At 36.5% G+C, this 16,978-nt stretch overlaps 3 protein-coding genes and 1 long non-coding RNA gene across 6 annotated transcripts; 2 read left to right on the top strand and 2 right to left on the bottom strand.

The window, feature by feature from the left end:
* The first annotated feature begins 611 nt into the window (after positions 1–611).
* On the top strand, positions 612–3,393 carry LOC125496988 (uncharacterized). Its single transcript, XR_007273481.1, has 2 exons — positions 612–1,189; positions 3,209–3,393. It is a non-coding gene; the product is annotated as an uncharacterized LOC125496988 (long non-coding RNA).
* A 104-nt stretch (positions 3,394–3,497) lies between these two features.
* Positions 3,498–4,416, bottom strand: LOC125496987 (small ubiquitin-related modifier 2-like). Its single transcript, XM_048643153.2, has 3 exons — positions 4,189–4,416; positions 3,802–3,948; positions 3,498–3,724 (listed from the first exon to the last, which is right to left on the bottom strand). Exons 1-3 carry the CDS (start codon positions 4,291–4,293, stop codon positions 3,608–3,610), a joined length of 369 nt encoding a protein of 122 aa, XP_048499110.1. The 5' UTR covers positions 4,294–4,416; the 3' UTR covers positions 3,498–3,607.
* Positions 4,417–5,611: 1,195 nt separating this feature from the next.
* On the bottom strand, positions 5,612–15,196 carry LOC104907675 (pentatricopeptide repeat-containing protein At1g08610). Of its 3 annotated transcripts, XM_010696638.3 has the most exons (4): positions 15,035–15,196; positions 12,440–14,418; positions 7,582–7,762; positions 5,612–5,866 (listed from the first exon to the last, which is right to left on the bottom strand). In XM_010696638.3, the coding sequence occupies exon 2, from the start codon at positions 14,292–14,294 to the stop codon at positions 12,528–12,530; it is 1,767 nt and encodes a 588-aa protein (XP_010694940.2). In that variant the 5' UTR covers positions 14,295–14,418; positions 15,035–15,196; the 3' UTR covers positions 5,612–5,866; positions 7,582–7,762; positions 12,440–12,527. The 3 variants fall into 3 exon arrangements, with proteins under 3 accessions (XP_010694940.2, XP_048499108.1, XP_010694938.2); XM_048643151.1 differs by having other exon boundaries at positions 5,612–7,762; XM_010696636.3 differs by lacking the exon at positions 7,582–7,762.
* Positions 5,769–7,624, top strand: LOC104907674 (pentatricopeptide repeat-containing protein At3g04760, chloroplastic). The gene has a single exon (XM_010696635.3). The coding sequence runs from the start codon at positions 5,769–5,771 to the stop codon at positions 7,521–7,523; it is 1,755 nt and encodes a 584-aa protein (XP_010694937.1). The 3' UTR covers positions 7,524–7,624.
* Positions 15,197–16,978: the final 1,782 nt, after the last annotated feature.

Here is a 16,978-nt window from a genome sequence, read left to right as displayed (position 1 = left end):
TCGAGTTCAAAACCCCACAAAGTTCTTTTTATGCTTTTAATTACTTACCCTTTGACTCATGTTTAATTTATCTTCAACACTTTTACTATATACTACTCTCTATGGGCCTATGGCTATTAGTGTGAAACTAAAAATTTATAAGTAAGCTTACTCTGCAACTACAAATTCATAAGCCCACAAAAATAAAAGCTCTGAAATAATAATTTTGTCTCTATTCTTTTTCCTTCAAAATTTCCTCATTTATATACTTAAACTACTGTTTTTAAATTGAACAACTTATTTAAAGATCTGGTTATTTAAATTGAAACATTGAACACTTAAATAGTTAGCAATTATATCTAAGTTCTTACTTAAACTTAAGGAGATTTTTTTTTTCTCATTTATATACTTAAACAACTGTTTTTAAATTGAACAACTTATTTCTAAAAATCTTGTTATCTAAATTGAAACATTGAACACTTAAATAGTTAGCAATTATATCTAAGTTCTTACTTAAACTTAGGGAGAAAAAAATATTAATAAAGCTTTATTTTGAAAAAAAAAATTAACAAGTCTAACTACTTATTTATTCGTACCCCATGAGTAAATTTCTAGATACGCCACTGGGATTTTCTTGCACAACAAAAATCCAACTTCAGATAAAAATTCATTTCTCAACCAAAATCACCCAATAACCCATTTTTGTAATTCAATTTCATCAACTCAATCTGGGCACAATTGGAGCACAACCATGGCTATAAATAGCCATGTTTATCCCCTCAAACCATTCACTCAAACCACTTGAGTCTTCGCCGGAAAACACCACCCAAAACACCCCTCAAATCCCCTGTTTTTTTTTCAATTCTCTCTCTCCTCTGTTTTCGTGCGACCACCGTAGCACCACCACCCTACGCCGACGACCACCTTGCGCCGACCACCTTGCGCCAACCACCACCGCCGTCGCCTACCCAGGCCGCACTTCTTCGTCGCCCGCATCCCCTCTCCCTCGTCCTCATCTCTCTCGCTCAGCTCCTCTCTCCTCTCGCCCAATTCGTTTTCTCTCTACTCTTCCTGGTCTGCTGTTCGCACCGTCCCAACACCACCGGAGCATCGTCGCGAGCCGCCCACACGCGATTTTCTGCCTCGTCGCGCCTTCGGTCGCCGGAGCTCGACTCACTTCGTTGCAGCATCTCTCTGGTTTGAAGCAGTGGTATGTTAAACATACCTCTTCCTTTAATAGTTTAATATCATTGAAGTTAAAGCATTGGTTTGAAATATATTGTTGGGCTTTAATGCTTTGGTAATAAGTGGGCTGACTAATAAATCAGTAAATTATTAGACTATTTGAGATGGTTAGTCAATATGTTAATAATCTAATTTAGTTAATAACACTAACATAATAAAACCCATTATAAAGTATGACTCTTGCTTGTAATTTAATTATTATGAACTTAATCATGAGTAATAAACGATTGAATAAGGATATACTATGTAATAATACTTAATAATATATTTCATGTAACTTTAATATATCAACTAAAGAATGATGTAAGTTAAATATAGTTTACTTGTCAGATTTACGCAGGCACTTACATATATTACACGAATAAAATAGTTATATTACGAGGTTTATAGTTACAAGTTATTAAGCTGGATTCTTGGATCATGGAATTAATGGCTATTGTTTCGATTAAATAACGAATATGTTTAAAGGGGTCTTATGACTAATAAATGATTAAATGACGATGTAGTATGTTTTAATATTATATTTCATATAATTAAATATATCAATTAAAGAGTAATAGTAAATAAGTATAGTTTACTTGTTAAATTTGTATATGTTAAGGTAGCAGATAATTATATACTAATTAAACTACAAGAACGTAAGAATTCTATTACGAGTTTTATAATTACAAGTCATTAAGTATAATCATGAACCATAAGATTAATGACCATTGTTTTAATTTATAAAATGACGAATAATATGTTTAAAGGGACCCTATGACTAGTAAAATGAAGTTTTGAGATAAAGGTTAACAAAATATAACGTTTTGAAATTATAAAATACGAAATGGTTATGGTAAGACGTCGTCTATAAATAATGAATTACGACTTAGACGCTAAGTTAAGTGAAAAAGGCACCTGCGACTTTTTATCAACCACCAAAGACGCTAATATATAAAACTAGTACACACCTCCTAAAATGGACACATGATGGAAATGGATCAGTAAACCCAAAATTCAGAATAAAATATTAATAAGTCTTTTATCAATTTATGAATTGATTAGTATAGATTAAAAAGGAAGAGATATTACAAGCGTTCCCCTACGATCAAGGTTGTTAAGTAGGATTCCAGGTAACCTCTACTGCTAACACCCGCACTCCCCTTTCAACTACGTTTTATGGTGATTTTATAAAATGTTTATGCTATATTTTATATGGTGTGCGGGATATGAAATGTTCTGTAAATAATTTGATGACGTTATGAAATGACTTTACTATGATTTCTGAAATTACTCGAAAGAAACGTAACATGATAAATGAAAGTGAAAGATGGTGAATGGCAGTACTATGTTCTCTTGGTCGTGCACGTGTCATTCTGTTATCTGGCGGCAACGCCACCTTCTGATGGGGGACAACGTCCTCGGTGGCACCCGCATTATGGCATTATATGCCACCTTCAAATGGGGGATGAATATCCTCGGTGGCTTTGCCTTCTGTTACGATGTCTGGCATTATATGCCACCTTCTGATGGGGGGTGAATATCCTCGGTGGCTTTTCCTTCTGTTATGATGTATTGCATTATATGCCACCTTCTGATGGGGGATGAATATCCTCGGTGGCTTTGCCTTCTGTTACAATGTCTGGCATTATATGCCACCTTCTGATGGGGGATGAATATCCTCGGTGGCTTTGCCTTCTGTTATGATCTATGATGTTATATGTCACCTTCTGATGGGGGATGAATATCCTCGGTGGCTATGCCTTCTCTGTACTCGCCAAAGTAACCAAAGAAAGTTTTCTGATAATGAAATGTGATAATGAAGATAATATGAACGGAAATGACTTTTAAATTCCTGATTCGAAGTTTATGTTTACGAAATGATTTTACTATATTCTCTTCTCCCTGTTTGTGCTGCAAATAAAAATGAATTGAAATGAATTTACGATGTTAGAGTAGTATGTTACTGAGCCTCGGCTCATGACGTTTTGCTTTTCTGTTTTAGGTATGCATATGAAGATGGGATGACGTAGCTGTGAAGATTAAATTACGTTAATTCATGCGACTATGACGGTTATGAAATCCAAGTTTATGATCACTAGATTACGTAGCATCAGCTATGCTTAAGCTATCTATATATATTTCCAGAATTACTACCACTATTAAGTTTAGTGATGTGAAAGAATGTTGCCTTGTACTTTCCTGTGTGAAAAGTACGACAGTGACGTACCGACTAAGCTAGGAAGGTCTTCCGCTGCTAATCTTTGTAATTAATTAACCTAATAGTGATGCTTAGAAGTCGGGGCGTTACACTAACACTCCACATAACTATAAGGAGCGTCGCGATAATAATATTGGTGCAACAAATAAAGGCTAAAGGAAGGGGAAATATTTTGGGAAAACCTTAAAATAAAGATGGATCTGCATGAATAAAGCAGACAAAACCAACAGCAGCAGCAGCACCACCACCACCACCAACATGGGTGAAGACGTCAAATTCAGCTCCATCCTCTATATCTAGCTGCATTCCAAATTATAATTAATTAATCTTATGAAATACATAAAATGACAAGAGAAAAAGAAGAAAGAATGACGTACATCTTGATAGGTGAGTCTAGGATTAACACGATCGCCATTGTAGGTGAAGGCAACTTGGTGATTCAAATTGTGGTGTTGACAGTACGCTTTAAAAGCTTTGCCTATATTTGAACTAGGCAACACTTTGAAGTACATTTCTTCATTCAACTACATTTATCCATATAACACTACCATTCAATATTCATTCTTCATTCTTCATTATTCATATTTCACAAACAAATCATTTTAATTTGGTAAAAGTAAAAGTAAGGATTTTCATTTTCATTGTTGCATCTTATTTATTGTTGGCAAAACAAAAACAAACTCAAGTGTCAAATTTGGAATTGTGAAGCATGCAATAGAGAGAGAGAGAGTAGAAGCAGAAGATGAAAGAGGAGAGAATAGAACCTGATTAACAAACTTGACACAAATATGATCCTCCTTCTTCTTCTCAAGCATATTGATATTGTTCATAGCTGTAGCAGCACTCTCGATCACAATCTTATCCGCCATTCACAAACCCCCTTCTTTTTAGTAGAGTAGAATGAAAGAAAGTAGAAACTCAAAACTTGAAATAAAGAGGACACTCAATAAGACAACACATTAAACCCATTACCCATGCAATGGGAAGCTAAACAGGGGAGGGAGGGGGGGAAGCTATTTTTATTAATATTTTATCTTTAGTAGACAAAGTACTCATTCGCTAAGCTGAGGCCCTGTTTGAAAAAAATAATTGATAGCTCATCCTCATGTAGTAGTTGACATTAGGGATGTCAATGTCCAGTGGATATCCAGTAACCCACTCCATCCTGTTTAAACAAAAGGGTGAAAAATCATAATAAACGGATGAATACCGGGTGACGGATCCGGGTAGGATCCGGGTAGGGTGCGGATAAATTATAATGCATAATAGTAGTGTTACTAAGTGTTAAAAATAAGAAAAAAATTAGTGGTCGTTTGATTTAACAACATAAATAACACTTTATTTTCCCCCATACAGTTCAATTATGTTGGTTGTAGAACCGAATTGTAGGAATGTTGGTTGTCAAATTTCGTAATTCTCCAACTTCAACAGCAATTTTTCCAACTTCACCAACTTCAGAAATATGGAGTTCAGTTGGGCTGATAATGGTGATTAATGGAGGGAAGAAGACGAAGGGTTATTTTTTCTCTCTCAACAATGGTGATTAATGGTGTCTGTGATTAATGATGTCTGAAAAATTGAAAATTGTAAAATTTCATTAAAACTGGAACCCACCAACGCATATGACTGCCTAAGCCAGTTTCTGGTAAACTGGGTCCACGCAAATCCGGGTCATACAATACTTGGGATCCCCACTGAAATATTGAAAGTTTGTCCCTATTAAAGAAAACTGGGTATAATTCAGCCCCATGGTGTCAATTTTTCCTTATAATAGAAAAAAAATGAAATAGTTTCTTAGTGTGGAGGGATGGAGGGAGGGAGAACCGACTAGGAGTAGGAGAAGTAGGACTATGACTTGATTGAGATGTTCCAAAGCTTGGTTGGTAGTTTTGCCATGTCATATGTTCATGAGAAAAGGAGATGAAAAGATAATTTGCATTTTGTGGTGGAGATCCAACCTCAGGATTGTGCATGAGGTATAGGGCCATGTAGGCCTAAATACACACAATCCCAACTAAGCCAAGTGTTGGCCTTTGTAGACATCCACGTTCATATCCTTATCTCAGTGGTCAAGCTTCTAAATTGCCAGAGCCAATAGGAGCTCTTTATTCTGATTATTACCCATGAACTTTTTTTTTTGGAAATATATTATTACCCAGGAACTAAATAAACACGAAATACCAAAAAGCCAAAAAAAAAGAGAGCGGTAAATGCCTCAGCAGCCCACAACCACTGGTAGTGACAGATCCTACAGAAATATTTGTTCTTTCTCTCTCCTCAAATATGCAGTCATCATGAATGTTTAACAAAAATTTCAGCCTAGCAAGAAACTAAGAAAATCCAAATGACAATATATACAACTGAACTATTCCCTAATTGTCTTCCATACATTTCAGAGCTCCGAATCCCTTCATTGCCTTCATATCAAAATAGCCCAATTACCTGCAAAAAAACTATCTCAAATGAGATTTACTACAGAAATTTACCAAAACTCCAAGCATATTCTGTCGAAACTAGACCGGGTTTTTTCAACCCACTTGATTTCAAAGAGCCCCAGTTGCTGAAATTGATCAAAAAGTCTCATAAAGCAGGAAAGTTCAATGAAGCTTTCTATTTTCTTCAGTGTATGGTAAGCAAAGGTTACAAGCCTGATTTAGTCCTCTGCACAAAGCTCATTAAAGGGTTCTTTAACAGCAAAGAGATTAATAAAGCAGTAGAAGTGATGAAGATTTTAGAAACGAAAGGAGAGCCAGATTTATTTGCATATAATGCTATGATCAGTGGTTTCTGTAAGGTAAACAGAATTGAAGATGCGAATCAGCTTCTTAGCAGAATGAGGGGTAAAGGATATTCCCCTGATATAGTCACTTACAACATCATGATTGGTAGCCTTTGCAGCAGGGGAAAGCTTGATTTGGCTTCAAAAGTGTTGGATAAACTATTGATAGATGATTGTCAACCAACTGTTGTTACCTATACTATCTTGATAGAAGCCACTCTTATTGAAGGTGGGACCAAAGAAGCAATGCAACTATTCAACGAGATGCTAGGAAGAGGGCTAGAGCCCGACATCTATGTCTATAACACCATGATTAGAGGGATGTGCAAGGACGGGTCAGTGGATCAAGCGTTTGCCTTTGTCCGGAGCTTACCCTCCCAAGGTTCTCATCCAGACGCAATCTCATACAACATTCTCTTAAGAGCACTACTAGACCGAGGAAAATGGGAACAAGGTGAACAATTAGTCAGAGAGATGCTAGCTAGAGGATCTGAGCCTAATGTTGTTACTTATAGCATAATTATAGCTGCCTTATGTCGTGCGAGCAAGGTAGAGGAGGCTCTAACTATGCTGAAAGTCATGATGGAAAAAGGCCTGAAACCTGATAACTATAGCTATGATCCTCTGATTTCAACATTCTGTAAAGAGGGGAAATTGGATTTAGCTATTGGAGTTCTAGATCTTATGATATCAAATGGATGCTTGCCTGATATCGTCAATTACAACACTGTTTTGGCAGCTCTATGCAAGAATGGAAAGGCTGATCTAGCTCTGGAGATTTTTGATAAACTGAGTGACGTGGGATGTAATCCAGATGCGAGCTCCTACAACTGTTTGATAAGTGCATTGTGGAATACTGGGGATCGACCAAGGGCTATGAAAATGGTAGAAGAAATGTTTAAGAATGGAATTGATCCTGATGAGATCACTTACAATGCCCTTCTGTCCTGTTTATGCAGAGATAGGATGGTGGATGATGCTATGAAATTACTAAGGGACATGGAGAACTATGGTATTCAACCAACTGTTATTAGCTACAACATGATCCTACTTGGTCTTTGCAAAGAACAGAGGCTGGCAGATGCAGTTGAATTGCTGGGACGCATGGTCGAAAAGGGTTGTCAACCAAATGAAACAACTTATACTTTGTTGATTGAAGGGATAGGATTTGCAGGGTGGCACTATGAGGCTATGGAATTGGCAAACACACTAATGGAAATGGATGCCATTTCCTCTGATTCTTTCAGACGCTTGAGTAAGACCTTCCCTGCTCTTTCTCCAAATAAAGAACTTGCAGCCTCTGGAATACGAACAAATTAGATGTGTAATTGTATCTCAAAATGTCTTAGATAAGACACTGTAAATAAAACTTCCTTACATATTTATTGTTGGCTGCTACTTCTGAAGAGCTTTCATGTCTATTTGTAGTTTGCTACCACTGTGTCTTATGTCAGACCACTCTTAGTAAGTGTAGATATTGTATCCAACAGTTTGAAAAATTTGTCCCCTCCTCCCTCTCTTATGCCTCCTATCTCCAAGGGGTAAAAAATATAAGGTGTCTGCGTCAGAAATATGTCAGCATTCCAGAGGGTAAAACCAAGGTCAGAACTTATTTCCTAGGAGCTACAGAAATACAACTAAGCGGACAGCAATACAAGTGAGCTAACGACCCAAGAGAGCCTTATGCCAAAATGAAGTCGGAGAAAAACAGCAGACAAATTGAAAATTCAATGGACTAGAAATACAGTTATAATGAAGTTTAAGGACATGCAAGAAATGAATCCTGGAACATTGACTAGAACGAATTTATAAGGCAATGTCATACACTATGTCATAACAAACCCACTTAATAAAGAAACTTGCAAACTAGTAGCTTTACCATCATGACAAAGGTGCATAGTCATAAACATAACAGCCAACTTGAGTAACAAAGATCAAACCTGAATCTGCTGGCTGAAGCACGGCACAGGCATGTCACACCCTTGGCAAAAGTGGCCAAGCACGACACGCCTATACACCACAGCCTCACTATTGCCTACAGCAAGGACGTGCCACCTTTTGGCACGGTTATCCCACCCTTCCAATTCCCTTGATTCTACTTTACTTCACTTTGTAAGGTTGGCTGGTTGCGTCACCAAAATTAGGATACAAAGGAAAAAAGGGCTTTCCTCTCCCCTGTTATTCCCAATCAATAACTAACTCTCCCACAAATTAAATAATTTTATAAGCTAAAACAACCCGGTGTAATTTATGCATAAAGCAAAATCTGGGAAGGTCTTCAAGTTTGTGATCTCACCTTTAGACAGATAATGTTCCAAAGGTCGCAACTCGCAAAAGAGAACATATTGTTAAACAAAAACGTGAAATGAAGGGGGCACAATCAGTTTGTACATTGTTCCAGCAAAGTGAAAGAAATTATATGAAAGAATGTTAGATGAGTAAATTAATCGTAAAAAGTAGGGTTTTCACAACTTAAGTTAAGCCTACAGGGAAGCTACTAGAGGTCGACTTTTCAATATTGAGTCAACACTTACTAAAGTGAGTTCAACAGGTATTGAACTCAGGTCAACTCTTGAGAGCTTAACAATTCAATTTTCGTAATCCTTAAGTCGGCTCAAAAACTCGTGATTAGCTCAACTTTTCAAATATAATTTGTAATGATTTGCTAACATATACGTGTAAAACAATTGCTCTACATGATATTACATACAAGTGTGTGTGCTTGGATGTGTATGTGTCAGCTTCATGTATGTATACACATACATCTATGTATTTATATATTAATATATGTTTATGTGTGTGTTTATCCATGTATGCATATGTATATATATTGAAGGGGGGAAATTTTAGGGACAAAGGGACCTACATACATGATATAAAGGTATCACTATACGAGTGCCTTTTCATGCTCACATGAATCAAAAATCGTGCTCATCTACTTACGCTTATAAGACCTCATACATTGTCATCTATCTATACTCATTAAAGAGTATAAATGCTCAATATCATAGCATCTGCCCATTTGACATTTTGCATAATGCTATATGTTCATTACACCATAAATGTTCATTGGTCCCCTTGTTTAATTTGTATTTTAGTCCTACGAAAATGTAAGCTCACAAAAAACTTATTTTTGAGGAAACACCATCTAAAACTAACTTGATATCAGCTCATAAGCTAGTAAAAGAAAGCACTCTAAACCTGAAGATTGAAATTGATCAACCTGAAATCTATTTAAGCTAAATCGGACTAAACTTGACACCACTTAACTGAAAAAACAAACACAAACTGACAATGTCAAAAGCCCCTAAAAGTTCGTACCAGCATGCACTTCGAACTGATCTCAACTGTACTAATGTAGCTTAAAACTGGTGATCATTTGACTCCTTGCTCATGCTAATAATATTCTTCCTAATCATTATTGTTCTAGACGCACAATCTCTAAACCTGAAGATTGAAATTGATTAACTTGAAATCTATTTAAGCTAAATCAGACCAAACTTGACACCACTTAACTGAAAAAACAAACACAACGTGACGATGTCTAAAGCCCCTAAAAGTTTGTACCAGCATGCACTTCGAACTGACCTCAACTGTACTAATCTAGATTAAAACTGGTGATCATTTGATTCCTTGCTCATGCTAACAATATTCTCCCTAATCATTATTGTTCTAGATGCACAATCTCCATTTGATTCATTGTGGATATTCGTGTTATACCTTCCACTTGTACATTTTAATTGTAGTAGATGTTTATTTGTTTATACAATTTGGCCCACTTTTAAAAGCATCAAAAATGTACAATATTGCACTCATCTTATAGTACTTGACGAGAGGTCAACAGCTTCATAGCAATACATCATGTGCCAAAGAAGAACAAACAAAGTTAATGCAAAGGCCATACATCACATTTGTAAAGTAAAACTACCTTCCTTTACACATGACAAATTGTTAATTTTTTCTTAATTTTTGTTAAAATAACCTAGAAGCCATTTGTGACAAGGGCTAACTTTCATCCTTTAGATCATGTAACTTCTTAATTCGTATATCAGGAAGCTTTTATATGATCTCGAGTCCCCCCCCCCCTTTCCTCCCCCCCACTAAATGTATATATGAGTTTGAGTAGTAGTGTACATTTATTCAAAGATAACAGTAATAGTTGTTTTATGTATCAGCAAGATATTGTAGATCAAAGTACTATTTTGCTTGGCAGTAGAATGCAGCTTAATGAGCTGCAAGACAAGTCGAGATTAGAGGTCCAAGCTTGAAGAACTCAGACTCGAGCAGGAGTTGAATCTGAACTATTAAAAAATTAAGCAAGGCTAACCCGACTTTGAGTTCATCTCAGCCTTTTATCATCCCCACATATTAATTACATCTGACAGTTGAAGGAAAAGAGAAAGGGCACTTAGGAAGAAGAGAAAATTAGGAGACACACCCAGTCAAAGAAAACTTAGCTAGACTAAAGGGGTAAAGGACTATAAGAGGGCCCCTAGAAGATATTTTCTTAAGAGCTGTTGAGTTCCTGCTAAGAATCAGGCCCGAACACCTGTACTGTTCACATATGCTAGAAGATGCACAAAGGATAATTAAGTCGCACTAACAGTTAGTTAGTAAGTGTGACTATTCTGATATCAGAAGCAGTTAGAAGAAAGAGAAAGAAAAAAGGGATTCTCTAATGATTTCCTAACAGAAATCAGTTGGCAATTTTGTTAGTGGAGTGGTAGAGAAGAAATTTGCGGGAGTATAAATAATCAAGAATAGGAGAGAGAAAGATATTCAGAAATTTGTAGAGTGTGAAGCACATTGGGAGAGAACCTCATCCTCTCAAAAGAGTTGAGGGTTGTATTTGGTGAATTTAAGCTGACTTCATCAATATAATAAAATATCTTCACGTCGAATCTGTTTCCGATACTTAATTGTTCTGGACTTACCTGAGCTCATAGCACTGTCACAACTAGAATCAAGGGTCAAATTGTCATAAAGTCTACCTGGTAATTTGAAAATTCTAAGAACTAAGAATTCTAGCAATGATAACAGATATAATAAGCAGTAGCAGGTAACTATGAGGACTTGGATAATAGTCAATTAGTCACATCAAAATGATCAGAGTAATCTCGCAAGTACAACCCTTAATATTCGAGAAATTAATGACTCTCCCTCCAAAAGTTAAAAGCTCCCTTTTCTGAATCCTCTCTCAATAAATGGGTCTTTATTTATTACGTTATCTTTTCCTCCACTATAATCTGTAACTAACTTCTGTTATGTGTCAGCATTTCCTCCAGCCCATATTCTCTAACTAACTGACTGACTGATTACTTCCTTTTCCTTTCATATGTTTATGAAAGGGAGATGTAGATGGGTTCTTAGGAGGCAACTGGTTCTTATTTCCCTCGCATTCTTTCTCTTCCGTTGCAACTCCAGAAAGCATTTCAGGGGCATTGGATATGTAAATTCCACACTCTTATCTTCTTCAGTTAGTGGACTCATCTTTGTCAGCATAATCGCAAAAAAGATGTCCCTAATACTCAGAATAGACATTTTGCACCAAAAGAGAAATGATTGTGCAGAAAATAAGCTAAAGGCAGAGGCACCGACCAACAAAGTTCTAAATAGTGTAATAGAAACGGACTTTATTCAAAAATATTTGCTGCACTTAAGTAACGCACAAAGATAACAGCATCAAAATGAAATCACGAGGTGGTCATCAAGATCAAGTCAAGGCATCACACTCAGGCTCCAACCACAAGATGTTAGTAAAACGAAGATGCTTACTTGACACCAAAATCAAGAAAAACATCTTCTAAGCTCCAACACCATATGACGACAGACAAACAGATTACTGTAAGTCAGACAATCATAAATCAACGGAACCCTCTCTGCTCTGTCTTTCACATAGAACTCTGTTCGATGATGTTACTGGACCTTAAGAGAGATAGAAGAAAGTGCAATTGTCGCTTCCACAACATATAACCACTCTAAGTAATAAATAATCGACACAACAGTTCTCCCTTGAAAAAGTAACCGCATCATAACATAGCTAAGGAAAAAAAACAACACGACGTTTAACGCCCATGCTTATATACATTATTGATCTAGTTATACATCATGTGCCTCATAGTCACGGTGAAAGTGTGCATGAAAAAAAAAAATCACAGGCTACAAAAGACAACATAACACGTTAACCCAATCAAATCAATATTTAAATAAAAAAGTGGAAGTACAGATGCAAGTACCTAAGAAGAAATCACTCTGAAGAAGCCAAAGAGAAGGTGATACTGAAAGGACCATACTCGGAATCTTAGAGAAGTCAAAACTTGCATGTCAATTGAGGTTAACACGTTCTCTCAGAATCCCCCTCTGAACTAGCGTAGAAGAGAGTTCATTAGCCTCTTCCATCATACCAGAAGCAGCTATTCCTCTAATTAAACTGGTAAAAACAGTTGCATCTGGCTTGATCTGATTGCGGATCATGATTTCCAGAACTTGTATCGCAATATCCAGCTTCTCATTTCTACACAGCTCCAGAATCATAAACCTGCAAAAGCTGATCGAAATCTTGTGGTTTCTTCTATCCATCTCCCTGAGTACCTCCATAGCCTCATCAAATTTATCTGTCCGACAAAAACCCCACGCTAGACAACGGTGAGTTATATCATCAGGAGTGATCCCCTTATCGATCATCTCATTGTACACTTGCATTGCTCTCTCCATAGAACCCTTCTTAGCCAAACAATCCATGATAATGTTATAAGTAATTAAGCCAGGAGAGCAGTTCCTATCACTTAAAAGCCTAGTAATGCGAAGAGCCTCATCCACCATTCCTTCTTTACATATGGCTGCTAAAAGGGTATTGTAAGTGATTATATCTGGGGAAATGTTTCTGCTAACCATTTCATCAAGAAAATTTATGGCACGATCCAGGAGCCCATACTTGCACAAACCATTAATTAAGATATTATAAGTAACAACTGTCGGCGGATGGGAAGTTTGATTCATGAAGGACAAAATGTCATCAGCTTGTTCCCAATAACCACGACTACAGATAGCATGAAGTATAGTGTTGTAAGTCACAGTATTCGGCTCCAAACCATGCGATACAAAATTATTCATCACCAAGGACATTTCTTGGAAATCTCCATTTTTGCAAGTAGAATTTACCAGTGAGTTGTAAGTGACCAGATCAGGATAACAGCCTTCAACAGCAAAATCATCCAACACCCAAAGAGCTCTTTCTAACCCACAATGTTTCATAACTAACTCTAGCAGAATGGTATATGTGACAATATAAGGAGGACACCCCTTTCTAAGTTGCTCCTTCCAGAATGCAATAGCCTCATCAAACTTGCCCCTATCAAAGAAGCTCCTGATGATAGTGTTGTATGTGATTGCATCTGGTGGGCAGCCACTTGAGCTCATATCTTCCAAGAAATCAATGGCAGAGTTTAACTTCCCTCTCTTGCACAAACCCCCAATCAACATGTTGTATGTAATAACATCTAGGACACCCCCAGACATGACCACAATTTGCAAGACCTTTGTGGCTTTCTCAACCTGGTCGAGATTTGTGAGACCACGTATCAAATTAATACAAGAAGGAAGGTGAGGAATTTGACTTCGACGGGCCATGACCTCCACCAGCCTTGTTGCTTCAAATAGCTTTCCATAGCTGCAGAATTTTTGAAGAATATCATTGTTTTTGAGCTCATCATTCTCAATAAAGGGTCCTTCAAATAAAACAGGCTTATTCAAACTAATCTGTCTCGCATTCTTCTGCAGACCATTTGTATATTTCTGTGACCTCCCTCCATTATGTTCAATTTTATCCACATTGTCAATGCAGATATTACTATGCCGAGCTTTGTGTTTTGACCAGAAAAAATGTTCCCTTAGGCTAAATCGAGACCATCGGAAATAAAATTGAGACTTACAGCTATATTTGAATCCGGAAGCCAAGTCGGGGTGCGATGGTTTCACAGATGTACAATGGAAAAAACAAGCACTCGTTTTCTTTATGTCACAACATGAATCCACTCCTTGTAAGAAAGGGATTCCAACAATAGACTGCTGCGAAGCAGCCGCAAGTACCATCCTCGAGTTCAGTACTCAACAATGTCCTTTAAGTAAAAGCACCCCATTTTCATGGTAGGTAATTTCCAGAATTCCTTTCATTACTTAGCAGTGTTATTAACAATACCTGACTTTTATAGAAAACCTGCAGGAAGAAATGTCATGATCAGTTAATCACAGAACTACAAAGTTCAAAGAAAATGCACAAATGTTACGTGAGAGAGATATACACCGGCTACATAACATCTTTAAAACGTATTCTTCCTCCGTTTTCTTTCTTTCACTCAGCAATATTTTGACTTTTGCACTATTCATGCACTTACTTTGACCAGAAATTTGTGAATAACATACAATACAGATTGCAGCATGTAAGGTGTTGTTAAACTTAAATTTATCTCAATATATATTCACAATATTTCAAATTCTATAATTTTCACAAATATATAATTAGAGATATTAATGGTCAAAGATTCAAACTTGTATTATTTGTCAAATCATTGCAAGTAAAGAAAAAAGCGGCGGAAGAAGTACTTGAAATTTATCTTGAGGGTACTACTGCTGTATATATTTAGGATTAGGATTAGTGAGAGGATAAATATTGTCGGGTCAATTATTAAACGACTAACAATTCGAAATTGATAGATAGAAATAAGGCATTGCAATAGAATTCATATGTATTTATGTGTGTGAGGGAATACAAGAATAGGAGAGTAGAGGAAGAAAAGAGAGACAAATAGGAGAAGGGATTTGTGGTGGCTTACCGGAAAGTAGTAGCGGCGGCGGTGGAAGCAAGGAGTAGTGCAGCTGTGCAGGCAGGCCGAGATAGTAGAAGGTAGAAACTGACGGTTAAGGTCTTGCGATGTGAACGAGGAGAGTTAGAGAACAGAAATAGGGAGTAGGGACTTCTAATTTGGGGAGGTCGGTTCATGTCGGAGATGTACCACATTTGTATATTAACTACTACTTGGGCCCGAGCGTTGCCCCGTGTTGGTATTGTTTTCCGAACTTGATATTCATTTTTTTTTCGTTTCCATTAAATATATTAAACATTTAAAAGGTACATATATAATAATATGGACACTTAAAGTAAGATTAAAAGTTTGTTAAGATGTAATTGTGTCATGCATAATAACAAGAGGTCATGGGTTCAAATCTTGTTGCAAGGTCATTTTACCTTTGTTAATTGACATGATTTGTGTACACATTGGACAATTCTAATAGAGTAATAGAGGTGCCATGTGGCGTGTATAGATTGTCACGTACGTCTTTTAATATATTTGTATAGATTAAATAGTATTTTTACAAACAATTTTTTTTGGAAAATTTCATCTATTACTACTCGGTCTTTGCAAATTTCATTTGGTGTTCAAATTTTAAGAATTTTCTAACTAATATCACTAAAATTACATCCTAATTACTACCATGACTCCATGTTAATAAAAAGTTAGGAAATGTTAAGTTAGCTTACTTTAACTAATTCCCCCCCCCCCTCATTTCACACCTTTTCCTTTTAAATGTATTCTTCCCTCCAAAAGCTAAACATATTTGGCCTATTGTCAAAATTAAAATGAGTTCTTTGTCTAATTGACACAAATCATATTAAATCTTTCTTTGAGTGACATCCATTAAGTCTCTCTTTTGAGTGACCTGAGACTCGGCAGTAAAACTTCATGCAATAAGAAAGATGTATAGTCTTAATTTGCAGAAAAGGCACCACAAGCTTGGAACTAAAAGAAAGATCATCCGCGACAAGAAAGCAATAAATAAATAAAACAATAAAACCAAAAGGACTTTCATATCAAGGATGAGGAGCTAGCTCATGTGGTAAAGCACTCCCCTCTGATCTCTGAGGTCATGGGTTCGATCCGTACCCCCAACATTATGTTGGGATATTTCCTTAGCATGCTTTGCATGCATTACCAGCCAATGTGTTGGTAGTTCCTACAAGGCTAGTAGCCGTGGTAGGGGTTAGCCTTTGGGCTGACTTAATTTCCCAATAAAAAAAAAGGACTTTCATATCAGTATCAAGTCAGCAACGGGCAAAAATTCAACTTGATGTGTCACAAAAACGACAATATTTGAAGTAATAAAGCATAGCAACGAAGAAAAAAGAAGACATTTCGATGGATTTTTTTTTTTTGTATTTTGAGTAGTAACAATGGGGAGGAGAGTAAATGAGTTTACCTAGTCAGGTTAACTAGTGATTAGGTTTTAATGTTTTACCTTTTTACTTTAAGTGATCTAACTTAACGTTTCTACTTTCTTTATTAACAGTATAGTTACGGTAGCAATTAGGGTGTAATTATAGTGGTATTAGTTGGACAATTCTTAAAATCTGGGTACTAAATGGAATTTGCAAAAACATAGTGGTACTAGATGGAATTTTCCTATATTTTTAAAGGTAAGGAGAATCCTTTCTGGAAAAGGGTGAGATGTTGGGTATCCTTTTGTAAGGGGTGAGAGTCGAACCTCTGCCACAAGGGTGGAAAGAAGGTCTTACAGCCATTAGACCAACCTTGATACTCGTATTTTCGTAAATAAATGTCATTGATATTTGGTCGTATGGGTTGGAATATTACAGTAACACATGATTACCTTTATTATAACTTCTTTTAAAAAAAATCATGACTTAATATTTAAACCCCTACAACTTAAAGTCAGTAACATTTTATCTATCGTAGACACAAAATCATATATATCCATTG

This window comes from Beta vulgaris, chromosome 4 (assembly GCF_026745355.1).
Source record: "Beta vulgaris subsp. vulgaris cultivar EL10 chromosome 4, EL10.2, whole genome shotgun sequence".
NCBI lineage: Eukaryota > Viridiplantae > Streptophyta > Magnoliopsida > Caryophyllales > Amaranthaceae > Beta > Beta vulgaris.
The sequence above is the reverse complement of the archived record's forward strand: the minus strand, read 5'-3'. Positions and strand labels throughout refer to the sequence as shown.